At 40.8% G+C, this 15,082-nt stretch overlaps 2 protein-coding genes across 2 annotated transcripts in view; both read right to left on the reverse strand.

The window, feature by feature from the left end:
• LOC120034138 (thyroid hormone receptor alpha) overlaps positions 1-2,644 on the reverse strand; it is a 111,690-nt gene extending 109,046 nt beyond the window's left edge. Inside the window, exon 1 of the mRNA XM_038980585.1 lies at positions 2,376-2,644. The gene's annotated coding sequence lies outside the window, so the exon portion shown is untranslated. The remainder of the gene's footprint in view (positions 1-2,375) is intronic.
• Positions 2,645-11,884: 9,240 nt separating this feature from the next.
• LOC120043958 (vesicle-fusing ATPase-like) overlaps positions 11,885-15,082 on the reverse strand; it is a 30,508-nt gene continuing 27,310 nt past the window's right edge. Inside the window, exons 16-21 of the mRNA XM_038988555.1 lie at positions 14,833-14,899; positions 14,504-14,583; positions 14,201-14,335; positions 13,891-14,004; positions 13,614-13,669; positions 11,885-11,927 (exon numbers count right to left, since the gene is read on the reverse strand). Coding sequence (XP_038844483.1) covers positions 11,885-11,927; positions 13,614-13,669; positions 13,891-14,004; positions 14,201-14,335; positions 14,504-14,583; positions 14,833-14,899 — 495 coding nt within the window. The remainder of the gene's footprint in view (positions 11,928-13,613; positions 13,670-13,890; positions 14,005-14,200; positions 14,336-14,503; positions 14,584-14,832; positions 14,900-15,082) is intronic.

The following is a 15,082-nucleotide window of genomic DNA, read 5'->3' on the forward strand; positions in this document are numbered from 1 at the left end:
GGTCAGAATATGTGTGTCAGAAAAAGTGTCAGAAAAATATCCGGACGTTGTGGGAAAAAGATGCTACGTTAGCACAATGTATAACCACTGATTTCAGCTCTAAATATGCACATTTTCGAACAAAACATAAGTGTATGTATAACCTGATGTTATAGGACTGTCATCTGATGAAGCTTATCAAGGTTAGTCAAAAATTATATATATTTTGCTGGTTTGTTACGATCGCTAACTTTTGCTGCTGGGGAATGGCTTGTGTTTCTGGCTATTGTGGTAAGCTAATATAATGCTATATTGTGTTTTCGCTGTAAAACACTTAAGAAATCGGAAATATTGGCTGGAATCACAAGATGCCTGTCTTTCATTTGCTGTACACCATGTATTTTTCAGAAATGTTTTATGATGAGTATTTAGGTATTTGACGTTGGTGTCTGTAATTACTCTGGCTGCTTCGGTGCCATTTCTGACGGTAGCTGTGATGGTAGCTGCAATGTAAAACTGATTTATAGCTCAAATATGCACATTTTTCAAACAAAACATAGATTTATTGAATAACATGTTATAAGACTGTCATCTGATGAAGTTGTTTCTTGGTTAGTTTGGTTGGTTCTTGGTTAGTTAGGTTGGCTTTGTGCATGCTACCTGTGCTGTGAAAAATATCTGTCCTTATTTGTATTTGGTGGTGAGCTAACATAAATATACGTGGTGTTTTCGCTGTAAAACATTTTAAAAATCGGACATGTTGGCTGGATTCACAAGATGTTTATCTTTCAAATGCTGTATTGGACTTGTTAATGTGTGAAAGTTAAATATTTCTAAAAAATATATTTTGAATTTCGCGCCCTGCACTTGAAGTGGCTGTTGTCATATTGTGCCCGGCTTCGGGCTTGCAGCCATAAGAAGTTTTTAAGATGTGGGAGGAGGATGTATTTTTCAAATGAGCATGGCCTTACTTCTATTACAGCAAATTGGATGACTGTCATTCCTTTTCCATTCACCCAGCTCATTGTAACATTGATAGGTTTAGGCTACTGCGTGATATTCGAATTTTCCCTGTACCCGTCATGGGGTTGCTACAACCTAGTCCATGAATTAAAGTTTACAATGTTAGTCAAACACAGTTCACTTTCATAGCAGCCATGTAAAAACAGCATGATCACTTTGCTCCTTGTATATACATATAATTCCTTCTGGCAACTATCTACATGCTGTCCTCCTCTCACCTTTTCCCTTCACTTGTGGACTTCAGTGCAAAACACATCAGCTCTCTGTGACCAGGCGAAAAAACCTTTCCAAGCCAAACTATCATGACTGCTAACCGCTAGGCACAGACTACATCGTGGTCACCTCATAGTCAACATATCTACTGACACTAACGCTAGTAAACCCGTTACAATCATGCAGTATAGTGTACACTTAGGGCAGGCCACCGGTGGCAAAAAACGTATAAAACCAAAAGCTTACCTTGACTTGGAAGAGTTCTAGTGTTGGATAGACATTGCCAGCAAGCTAACATAACATCCCTCTTTTTAAATGTTCCAATATTTATGAAATTCACTGAGGATAGTCCTCCCACTCCACTGAGGAGCCTTCACTGAAAGGAACCATATGACAATCAACGTGGCTAAATTAACTTAGAAATGTAGGCTAGAGAGATTTAGGCTATATGCCTATAATTCCACATAGGCCTTTTTGTAAGCTATTATAGGCTTCGAGTTACGCTAATAATAGACACGTAAATAATATAAATGTTATTTTTTGGGGGGGCTAACATTGTTCTTATATGAGTACCTGGGCTTTCCACGTTCATAACAACCCCAATGGCTGTTGTGAACGTGCAAAACTTTTTTTTAATGTAGTTCTATCCTTGAGCTGTTCTTGTCTATTAATGTTCTGTAATATGTAATGTTTCATGTGGACCCCAGGAAGAGTAGCTGCTGCTTTTGCAACAACTAATGGGGATCCTAATAAAATACCAAAACTACGGATGTCATTCCAAAGGAATGTTTACTTTGACCGCGCAAACCAGAAACACATTTCACTGGGAAGACATTAATATGAAAAGTACTGCATCAAAAATAACTAGGCTTCTAAAACTCTCATTACGGCTATGGCAAGATCACACGCCCCCTGTAACAAAACAGTTTCACAATGTTACAGTGGCTACGCAAGTTGCATTGCTACCAAGTGATTAAGAGCTCAATTCACATGGCTACAAAACGAGGCCAAACTGTGTTAGCAAAGTGTTGCCTCGCATTCCAGATTATGTCTGACTGCACAGACTGACCTTGCTGCTAAGAAATGGAGTAATAGTAATGAACGGACACCATTCGTATGGGCTTTACAGCTCGTGTTGACATGAGGACAGCAGCACTCACCTTGCCGCAGACGAATAGGTGCCTTCTCCGTGACAGTCGGACGGATACAAGTGTCAAATCCAACCAGAGTCCCTGGCTACCGGCGGTAGTCGTACGATAGCTCACCGTTAGGAATTTAACGCACAGCGCAGTTTAGAACTTATCAGACGTCAAATGTTAACCAGCCATCTGTAAACATGCTGCGTTGAGCAGACCATTTCAGAAACGGAGTAAATGAGCGCTTAATACTCGAGCTTTCCACTCTGGAAATATTAGCACGTTCCACTGCCACGACTGGGAAATGTAACAGACAGCAATACTACATAGGCCCCTCCCCTTTAAAGTATGGGTGCGTGCAGTGTGCAGCCAAGAGAGTTTTATCGAAATGTCTACCGCTCTCTATAGGGCAATGTTAAAGCTGCAGTTCAACCCTATAGTTATAGGTCAACCCTATAGAGCAGGGTTTCCCAAACTCGGTCCGGCCCCCCGGGTACACGTTTTGGTTTTTGCCCTCGCGCTACACAGCTAATTAAAATAATCAAAGTTTGGTGATGAGTTGGCTATTTGAAATATGTACCCAGGAGGGCCCTAGGACAGAGTTCGGGAAACCCTGCAGCCGTTTTATCTCAAAATCAAATAATTTCTGAGTAACAATTAAGTACATTACTGTAAAAAAAAACTAGTCAACAAGAAACAAAAATAGCTTCTTAGCAAAGAGCAATTTTTCAAGCAAGAATTTTGCTAGGACTGTCTTGGGAGTGGTCTGAGTGGGGAGGGGGAAATTGAAACTAATTAGCTGTTATTGGCTGAGAGATTTGGATCTCTCTTTCTTATTGGTGTATTAACTAATTCATTGCCTGGTGATGTCACCAGGGTGGGCCAAAACTCCATCCCACCAAAACAGGCTGCAATTTCAGGTGGTCTTTCCAAACAGCTCTTACACTAAAATGGTATTATCATAATTTTCACAATTGTGGAAATATATATAAAACACAGAAATATCTCGTTTTTGACTGCCTTTAAACAATAGTGTGACAGGGTAGGAAAGAAAAAGTTGGTCAGTGTTTCTAAAGGGACCTTTATTAGTGGGGCACATTTAAAATGGCATAAAATCATGCCCTTGCAGTGTACACCTCTCCAGATGAGTGCTTTGTCCCTGAAGGTCATGTGTAGGCTAAACTGTGCTGTGAAAGTTTGGGGTGTTTATTTGTGTCAGTACTTTGTTTAAATTTGACAATATCCAAATGTTTGTTTAATCTCAGTTATGGTTATTGGGAAGAGATTACTTTCACACAAACATTTGGGACAATGTATATTGTACAGTACAACAATGTAACATTGTAGCAACCGTCTGCAGGTTGTTGACAATGCGGTTTTAAAAGGCAATTTCCGATTGAGCCGACATATGCAGCGTGAATGAGACCTCCCTGCAAATGCGGGAACATTGCCTTTAAAAGCTGCATTGTCGACAACATGTTGTCGGATTGAATCCCGGCCTAGGTCTTGACTTCAACTGTATCCTCTCTTACAAGTTGTCAACGTTGCTGAATGTGGAACTCATTGGAATGTATGGGTCTTGTTGTGTAGTATGTAGTGAGAGAACTATGAAACATCGAAGAACCTATCACAAATACCCAGTTATTACACAAACAAATGCATATAGCAAGATTTAATTGACTTACTGCCCAGCTGGTAGGTATGTTCTGAGACCTGGTAGCTAGCAGCGATTACAGCTGAGAGTCTTTCTGGGTAAGTCTCTAAGAGCTTTCCACACCTGCATTGTACAAAATCTGCCCATTATTCTTCTCAAAATTCTTCAAGCTCGGTCAAATTGGTTGTTGATCATTGTTAGACAACCATTTTCAGGCCTTGCCTCAGATTTTCAAGCAGATTTAAGTCAAAACTGTAACTCGGTCACTCAGGAAAATTCACTGGTTTCTTTGTAAGCAACTCCAGCGTAGATTTGGCCTTGTGTTTAGGTTATGTCCTGCTGAAAGGTGAAATCCTCTCCCAGTGTCTGGTGGAAAGCAGACTGAACCAGGTTTTCCTCTAAGGTTTTACCTGTGCTTAGCTTTATTCAGTTAATTTTTTATCCTGAAAAACTCCCTAGTCCTTAATGTTAACAAGCATACCCATAACATTATGCAGCTTGAAAATATGGAGAGTGGTACTCAGGGTTCTATTGGATTTTCCCTAAACATAACACTTTGTATTTAGGACATAAAGTTAATTTCATTGCCACATTTTTTACAGTATTAATGTAGTGCCTTGTTGCAAACAGGATGCATGTTTTGAAATATTTTTGTTCTGTACAGGCTTTCATCTTTTCACTCTGTCATTTAGGTTAGTATTGTGGAGTAACTACAATGTTGTTGAGCCATCAGTTTTCTCTTATCAATGCCATTAAACCATGTAACTGTTTTAAAGTCACCATTGGCCTCTTGGTGAAATTCCTGAGTGGTTTCCATGCTCTCCGGCAACTGAGTAAGGAAGGACACCTGTATCTTTGTAGTGACTGGGTGTATTGTTACACCATCCAAAGTGTAATGTATAACTTCACCATGCGCAAAGGGATAATCAATGTCTGTTTTTTCTTACCCTTCTACCAGTAGATGACTTTTTAAACACTATTATTGTGCACAGTTTTATTCTATCCAATGTATTATGTGACTTGTTAATAAGAAACAAAATTACTCCTGAACTTATTTAGGTTTGCCATAATAAAGGTATTGAATACTTATTGACTCAAGCTTTTCATTTTTTATTAATTTGTAAAAAATAAAAAATAAAAAAAAATACATAATTCCACTTTGACATTATGGGGTATTTTGTGTAGGCCAGTGACACAAAATCTCAATTTAATCCATTTTAAATTCAGGCTGTAACACAACAAAATGTGGAAAAAGTCAAGAGGTGTGAATACTTTCTGAAGGCACTGTAAGAATATTTTGAAGATAAATACACAACGCAGAGGACGAGGGGTCAATAGAGTACTAAGAATCAATGGAAATAGTGTTTTTTCTGTAATAATTATTGATCAATGGGTCAGAGACATGGGAGGAATTTCAGTCCAGGACTCATAGCTACATGGCAAGTTCTCATTGGTCCAAATTGTTTATACATTGAACCTAGAATAGGATACTTGTTATTTTGCCATTGGCCCAGTTTTATTGCAAGGAATTCTAATTGGTCAACCACAGGCTAGGGCTGGGTTATAAAACTACATCCTGTCCCTTTGTTCTGTGGAGAGAATCACTGGAGAGAATCACAGGAGAGAATCACAGGAGAGAATCACAGGAGAGAATCACAGGAGAGAATCACAGGAGAGAATCACAGGAGAGAATCACTGAGGACAGGGAAGAAATGACCATCTACCATCTACTTCCAAGCATGATTTGTCCCCTTTGAATAAACCTATTTTCCTCCCCCTGATTTGCTTTGGGGTCTGTGTTATTGTAGAGTGACATCAACTGCTAACACTTGGTGCCGTGACCCGGATGAATTGGTCGTGAACAACAACAAGAAAACTCATCAACTGTGTGTTGATCCAGAAGAAAGAGAGAAGGCTGAGCGCAACCCACTTTGGGAGTCAACTCTTAATCTCCTGATTGATGGCATAAATGCTGAGTGAGTCTAGACCAATATCATTTTAAAAGAAGCAAATCAGGTTAAAATGAGTGTGTGCAATGAGTGATACATATCTGTGATGTATAAGGTTCAAGTCCTTTGTTCTGTTATAAGGTTCAAGTCCTTTGTTCTGTTTGTTAAATCTCTATTATAGGGGTTCAAGTCCTCTATTAAAAGGTTAGAGTCATTTTTGTGAAACCTTCTTGTTGCATAGAAGTGAGTTGCTAGATAAGTAGCAATTTTTACACGTGTGGGTAATGTAAGCTTTCAACAAGCTTTTGAAGTGAACACAAGTTTTATGGGTAACCAGGCCCTACAGAAACAATGTGTGATCTATAGATAGGAGGTTTGAGTCCTCAAGAGGTTGTCTTTTGGGGTTAAATAAATATATAAACATATAGATATATATTATACAACTTTTTATGTTAATGTAATGCCATTGTTAAGTGAGAAAACCATTCTGGAGAAGGGCGTAACAGCTCCTCCGGATGGGAGCATGAAAGAGATTTTAAATTCCCTGTCTAGTGATATAAAGAATCATTTCAAAGTAGAGAAGTGTAGGCAAGAGATAAATAAATATTCCATCATTGTTGACAAAGATGGAATATGAAATCTGTCTGATATACAAAAAGCTTGGGGGAAAATACAGAGAACGTCTAACTCGTTGACAAAAACAAGACGGTTTTTAACGATATTAGCTGAAGTAAGGAAGAGGGATGAGAAATTCTGTCTTGATAACCGTGATAGGACATTGCAGTGTCTGGCAGCGTAGCCTAGTGGTTAGAGCGTTGGATTAGTAACCGAAAGGTTGCAAGATCAAATCCCTGAGCTGACAAGGTACAAATATGTCGTTCTGCCCCTGAACAAGGCAGTTAACCCACTGTTCCTAGGCTGTCATTGAAAATGAGAATTTGTTCCTAACTGACTTTCCTAGTTAAATAAAGGTAAAAAATGAAGATAAAGATAGTTTGAAAGATCTTGGTGAACAGATAAAAACCTTGAAAGGTGAAATTCAACAATTACAGGAGGCAAGGGTGGCAGACTTGACCCTCACCTGTGGACCCTTTGCTCCCCCAATCTACCTTCAGGCTGAGTTGCGCAAGATGATCAGGTTTCAAGCATCTGGTCAGCACTGCCTGGCTTTGAGTCAACAGATACTGATAGTGGTGATGAATGATGTCTTAGGCCAACCAGAACACAGGTTGTAAAAGGAAGTAAAGACAAACCTCCAGTGACAGTAATCACACATAAATCAGCATCTCCAAAACAGTAGGATGAATGGTCAAAAATGTTGAAACATCCACGAGACGTGGGCATGAAAACATGAGACCATTTGAAGCGCTATAAGAAACTCTACAAAACTCTACAATGATGGGTTCCAGTTATTAGCCTTTGTTTTGAACAACCGTGAACATGGTATACTTGAAGAAAAGGTTTATAGAGCTGTGGTTGGTGAAGAGCAAGATGTGGCCGATGGATGGAGAGCCATACATGTTTTCCTTAATTAGAGATAGGGTCTAGTTTCCTGAATTTCCGCCTGACTGATGTGCCCAAAGTAAACTGACTGTTACTCAGGCCCAGAAGCCAGGATATGCATGTACTTGGTAGCATTGGATAGAAAACACTTTGAAGTTTCTAAAACTGTTACAATAATGTCTGAGACTATAACAGAATTGATATGGCAGGCAAAGATCCGAAGAAAATCCAACCAGAATTTGTTGTTTGAGGTCCCAGGCTCTAATTATGGAAACCTATGTAAATCTGTCTCCCAGATTGCAATTCCTATGGCCTCAACTAGATGTCAACAGTCTTTATTCAAGGTTTCAGGCTTGTTGTTTGAAAAAATGAACAAGTATTTGGAGTTTTGGTGAGAAGATCACCGGAACAATATCAGTCTTTTGGCGCGTGAGGGAGAGGGCGTGCCCTTACTAATTTTGCTTTCCTATTGAACATACTACTTCCCGTATTAAATATGATAGTTTATTTACATTTTAGAGTACCTGCGGATGAAATAGAAACGTCGTTTGACTTGTTTGGACGAAGTTTAGCGGTAGCTTTTTGGACTCCTTTGTCTGCATGTTGAACGAGTGGATTACTGAAATCGATGGCGCCAACTAAACAGACTTTTTGGGATATAAAGAACTATTTTATCTAACAAAACGACCATTCATGTTGTAGCTGTGACCCTTGGGATTGCAAACAGAGGAAGATCTTCAAAAGTAAGTGATTTATTTAATCGCTATTTGTGATTTTATGAAGCCTGTGCTGGTTGAAAAATATTTTGAAATCGGACAACGCAGTTAAATTAACAAGAATTTAAGCTTTTAAATGATATAAGATACCTGTATGTTCATGAATGTTTAATATTCATTTGAGTTGCACGCCCTCCAATTTCCCCGGATGTTGTCGGCTGGTGTCCCGCTAACGGGATGCCTATCTCTAGGGTTTGATCAATGCAACCACCAATTGGGGAGAGACTACCAAATGTGTTCAAAAACTGAAAGAACCGTTTGTTGAATTTGAAGAAAGGTTTAGAGCAGAGGTGGTTAGACACAGTGGGTTACCCGACATGGAAGATGAAGATGCACTCAATTCCTACAAAAATGGGGCAATCACTCATCAGCTGATGCAATCCGTACATGAGGATTTGCGAAAAACTTTTGTTTACACAACTAATGACTGGCAAAGACAAAACTATGGCGACATCATCGACAGGTTGTCACGACTGGACAGAGACATCAATCAACATAATAAACTCGCTGTTATCAGAGTTGTGCAGGTTTCCGAGTGAAACCAATAACATTATTCGTTCAGCAGAAGAGAAACCTGGTGTATGTCATTATTGCGGGATTTCTGTTCACTGGCAACGAGAATGTCGGAAAAGGAAAACATGTTCTTATGCAGGGTCCGTCTCAGGGGAAATGGAATCAAGACAACAGCCTCAACAACACAATTCTGATGCAGAAATTTAATGAGCTCTTTCCGGCTCAGCAGCAGAGTTTGCTGGATGCTGTGGAGGGAAATGAATAGACTCCCTCTTCCGTCCCATCTCAGCTGGTGTACATATGAAATCGGATGGAGTATATGTGAACATGATGGTTAATAACTTTGCAGTAGATTTTTAAGTAGATATGGTTGCTGAAGTCACTGTATTCCCCATATTTTAAGCAAAACATATATGTCCTCAGTACACGGGCAAGAAGATGAGAGCAACAGGAGTGGGGGGGGAGACAGAGACAGATATGAAACAGACCAAATCATTATCAATTTCTATTGGTCCAATGAAGATTGATGCAGGGGTGTGGATAGGCTCATTTGAACAACCTATTTTAGGCCTTGATGTTATCACACAACTTGACTCTACACTGAACATTTCTGAAGGGAAGGTGACGTGGCAAATTAGACAACTCCAGGGATCTTCAGTTCAGAACCATGCTATTTGGACTACGAAGAAAGATGAGTGTGGAACTTTGGATATGGAACCAGCGTGCTTGACAGGTGTTGCCCCACCTTGCACAAAACAACATCCCATTAGCAAGGAAGCTATGGACGCTACTAAAGTAGTGATTAAAGATTCTGCCGACATGTCGTTCATACTCTTTTGACAATGAATCGAGCTGCACAGGTCACAGCTGCTCGTTGGAACAAATGGTCAACTGTGTTGGAGGCTCCTAACATCATGCATCATGGCACGCCATGTAATCCAGCTAATCTGACGCTTCCTCCAGATACCACATTACTTGAACACGACTGTTGTGAGTTGGTTTTGGACCAGCTCTCTGATGGGTTTATTAAGAGTCATCCGTTGGAAAACCCTGAGTGTATCTCATACACAGACGGTTCAAGCATTGTGGGGGGGGGTGTGAGGAAGGCAATGTGATAGTGACAGGCACGTTAGATTTGAGAAAAGCAGACATTCACTTTGTGAGTGACACAATGCTTAACTATTGCATACAACTCTCTAATGCAGTAGGGAAAGCAGAAAGGCAAGTAAAAGAGGCGTGGGGAATAACTCCCGAGGGTAGACGTGACGTAGTATCAGGACAGTGGGTGATGGTAAAAAAAAAATGTAACAGACACATTAGGGCCAAAACAGGAAGGTCCTTATCAAGTTTTGCTCATAATGATGTCAGCAGTAAAGGTCCAGGGAAAATCACGATGGATACATGTCACTCATTGCAAGGCTGTCTATTTTGATGACAAAGCAGAGCCTGGAGCACAAAGAACTGATTGATAAGCAATCGGGGGCCAGTCTCGGGTGAAGAGGCATAGTAAGATGATCGGAACCTGATAAGCTTCTATGTTGTACACTTCAGTCATCGTATTAGGGATATCTCTGTGAAATGTCCAACGTTTTCCTGAAAATTGGGACATGCTTACTTTGGGAAATCTATGTTAAATATACATTTCTCTTGAAACCAGGACATGTTACTTTCACTTTTTTGTTTCCTTCGTTACAGGTTGTGAGAATCTACCGTCTGAAGCTGAAGCAATATCCCTTAATCTAAGGACTGTACTTGACATGATACAAGATTACCGGTGAAATGTTCATTAGAGAAGTCCTTATCAACCAGTGGAACGGAAGAAGAATTCCTCACTACAGGCAGACTGTCAGAACCACTGGAGAGAATCACCGAGGACAGGGAAGAAATGACCATTTACCATCTACGTCCAAGCGTTGATTTGTCCTCTTTGAATAAACCTATTTTCCTCCCCCTGACTAGCATTGGGGTCTGCGTTATTGAAGATTAACATCAACTGCTAACAGCACTGTACAGCTCGAGCTGGTTTGACAACTAACCTTCTTCACACAAACAACTAAACCAAAAATGGAGACTAGAGGTAGGTGTTGTTTTAACCTTGTGTATCTGTGCTTTAATTGCAATAATACATCTGCATGTTGGTCAATTCACAGAACAGAAAAATAGCTTTTGACAACAAGCACTGTTCACAAAGCAATAAATTAACAAATACATCACAACAGACTGGTAAAATTTTGATTAAATTACACACACATACTGTACTTACGCACAGACAAAACACACTTCACTCTTACAGGCATACACAGAAGCAATGCTTGTTCATACACACACATGCACACAAAAAAATATTGAAATTACAGTCACACGTAGAGCTGATTTGATAAGTAATAAAGATTTCTTTGTTACATATACCATTTCAAAAGTGTTGAATTGTTTAACACTGGTCTCGTACACACACGGTATCTATATTAGACAGAGTTATAATCCAACACCACAATCTTCAAGTTTGGAGTGAGATAAACAACAATACTGATATATATTACTCAATAATAGTCAAATAGAATGATTTGAAATAATTCATGATATACTGTATTTTATATATACTATGTACAGAAAATAAATAACATAGGGGTGGATGGAAATACATTTACACCCGAAACGACACTTCTCACTTCCACTACAGTGTCTACGTTATCATCTGAATATTCAAATAGTTGCGATGACTTGCGCTTCATACGAATCTATGTGTATATATAATACATATATCATGTTTTCAAGACTGATATATCTACTGGTCTGCATAAATATAGATAGCGAGACAGATACACAGCACTGGAAATACAGAAAGCTAAAACATACATGGCTAAATATACGCACAATGCACAAGACAGCACTTTGCAATCCATATTGCGTTTCATACAGATAACATATTGGAACGGTACGATTTTCAATAGGTTTCTGTGACGTGATATGTCGATCGTGTCGGGTGGATGGATGATGACAGCAGTTGCCACTGAAACATGCGTGGGTGAGAGGGGGGCGACTTCTTCTCCCTCTCCGATTGGTTGGATGAGAATGGATGGCGAACAGAGGACGTCCTCCTCTCCTCCTTTTGTCTCTTGGTCAGACGCTCCTTCAGCTCTAGTCGAACTTGTAGCTGCGGTCATTGCGGTCGGTGCGTTCACTGGAGAGACAGACATGTAGAGATATGAAGATAAAACGGATTCAGGTGACAATGATTTACCAGTGTCCCCCACCTTAAACACATGACATATCGTAAACCACATTCGACTGTACTACAGCATGTACTTCCACAACAACAACAAAATGGCAGAAACAAAATGTTGAACAGGACTTAATATGCTATAAAACAAGAAGAAAAAAATATATGGTTCACCATTATGGTTAACAGTAATTTTAGCACTTTAAAATGACCTTTCTAATATACGGTAATTGCGTAGAATGTCTATTCAAAAGGAAAGCAAAGACTTCTTCATCTTGTCGGCTAGCTTTCATCAAATCTGGCAAAAATGCTTCAGAACTATTCGTAAAGAGAAACTTCCCGAAACCCCCCCCCCCCAAAAAACAGCAATCTAGGACAGGGGTGCACAACTGTGGAAGAACTAAGGTTCTTCCACAGTCTTGCTGCTTTTGTTTCTCCCTGGTACTCGATGTCACCGATTCCCAGGTAGAAGTCAGTCTGTAGCTCAAGGGGCTTGAGGACTGAGGCTATGCACCCCTGATATGTAATAAGCGGTGTAACTTGTCAGAGACTATCACAGTAGGGTCAAAGCAGCCTCCAAATGACAATCTGGACAATATGTCATGGTAGGTCATATGACATAGGGAGGGAATGATGATAAGGTCGTCTTATGTAACGTTTCTATTACATAGACATGATTGATGCACAGGAGTAGGCAGGTACGTCATGCATATAAGTCTTCCGTAACAACCTCATAACGCGGTCATTATAATGACATAAGAGATGTTAGAAAATGTCTGGACAGCTGATGTCAGTTCACCTAAACAATAGCTATCTTTAATGACAAGTGTTAAATCAGTTTCCATAAACTGATATATTTGACCGCAACTGCATATGCTTGATATGTCATTGGGTGATAATGTGATGTAGAATTTGGTCGCTCACAGCACAAGTCGGCCAGAGGGTATTTCTTGTAAAGGTAAATAGACACAGGAACGATCTCAGAAGTGCTAGCAGGGGCTTCTAGAAAAAACGTTGGTATCATTGAAATGAAGCTGAATGAGGGAAGCTATTCCCTAAAGCTAGAGGAGGTAGCTAGGGAAGCTAGTTAAATGTCTGGGTAGCTAGCCTCGTAGCTAGCCCCGTAGCCTCTACTGGTGCCCTTACCCTCAGCGACAGCTTAAATTCGGATGTGGTTGGCGTCATCCAACCTGGTGATGACAAGAGGAGATCACACCGGTCAACGACTGATACTCTTGACTGCATTGGCAGCCAGCGGGCAGGTAAAGTGATAGTGTGACAACTTTATTCATACCCCTCTTCCAGAACATAAACAAGCGTGATACAGTGTTTCATGTTCATAGGATCCCATTTGTGTCAGTCAAATAAGTAATACTGATATACTAGTATTACTACTATACTAGTTATACTACTAGTAATATAGTAAATCATGTTTTTTTTTAAACTTTAGACTTGTGCCTGTTGTTGTGTATCCTTGTTGTAATATTCACAGAGATAGAAATGTAATAATGGATACGCAGGGGAGGAAGGCAGGGTTATAAAGTCAAAGAAAGGAAGCGGTTGGGTGGCTGTGATTGAGTCGCATGCAGGCAGGGTGAGGGTGATTGCGTGGGTGGGAAAGGCCGGGAGGGGTTGGGGAGTACTCACGCCCCCTCGTCTCTAAGAAGCTGCAGGAACTTAGTGACTCTGTACTCCACATCCATCTGGAGGAGAAAGAAAAGCAGGGAACCAAATATTAACACCAGTGCTTTGACACTTTGACAGTGCAAATGTGGCATTACGCAGGCTCTACCGTGGAAAACCATTTGCGCCACTTCTTGAAGCACAAAACCTTTCTGGCGACCATAGCTACTGGATGACACTTGTGGTCGACTGTTCTGCAGCTGAACGATGAGGAGGAGGAGGAGCGCTGACTGCCACTGACCTGCAGAGACATTTCGATGAGCATCAGGAGCTTCTTGATGCCAATCCAGACCCTCTTTCCCTTGACGTGCTGGCCGATGGTGACCCGCTCTGCGTCCGTGAAGCTTCCCAGTAGCTGCAATGGATACAATGTCAATGAGTAAACACATGGCACACAAGACAAGACAGCAGCATTAACTACTGAAACTGTTCATCAATATGTATATTGTGTGTGTTCACTTGTTTGTTTGTGTGTGTGTGTGTGTGTGTGTGTGTGTGTGTGTGTGTGTGTGTGTGTGTGTGTGTGTGTGTGTGTGTGTGTGCGTGTGTACCTCTAGGGCTTCCACCAGGTGTTCTCCAGTAGAGATGTTGGGGACGTGGATGGTGGTACTGAAGGCGTCCAGCATCTCCATCTCCTGCAGCACCTCCTTACGGCTGGTGGTTCCGATGATCAACAGCTTACGGCCCTGTAGGCAGAGTAAAGCACAGACAGAGTTACACACACGTTACATGCACATGCACACACTTCTACGCACACACACACAGGCTGGTGTCAATAAACACATTAGCATAACGCCACACCTGCATTAGGTAATGCAGCCATGCCAGCGTTGTACTGAACAGTGAACACTCACTTTCGGAGGAGTCTTCTTCAGCAGCACCAGCAGGGCCTGGAGAACCATGTTGGAGAAGCGAGGTCCAATGGGGACGTAGTCTAAAAGGAGTGGAGCACAAAGAAATCAGAACAGTACTATAGACCGGACCCACTAGTGTTGCCGCTGATTCCTTTAGGATTGAAGACCGGGCCTTGGCTTTAGACACAGTGCTTTGTTTATCTGCGGCCTCACTGGAAAGTTTTAAAAAGAGAGATACGAGTTTGTTGCTCCACTAGAGACGGATCGGGGAGGTCCGCTAGACTAAAAGGAGAATGAGGTTTCAGCGGAATGAGGAGGTAGAGAATCACCTAGGAGACGTTCAATGTCATCCACCACCACACAGCTCAGCTGAGACTTGTAGGCATCCTCGAAGATCTGAGGGAAGGAAGGCAGGGGATACAGAGTTAAATGACACAACAAGACTGCATAATAATACCATACAGGAAGTATTGGTAATAATCTCTTTCTCCTGCTCTTAGTTATTATTGTTACGTCAGATAGGAAAAGGGCGGAGAAGTAGCTAGTAAAGAGACCCAGGGATCGAACCCCTAACTCGAT

The sequence above is a fragment of the Salvelinus namaycush genome, chromosome 3 (genome assembly GCF_016432855.1).
Source record: "Salvelinus namaycush isolate Seneca chromosome 3, SaNama_1.0, whole genome shotgun sequence".
Classification (NCBI taxonomy): Eukaryota; Metazoa; Chordata; class Actinopteri; order Salmoniformes; family Salmonidae; genus Salvelinus; species Salvelinus namaycush.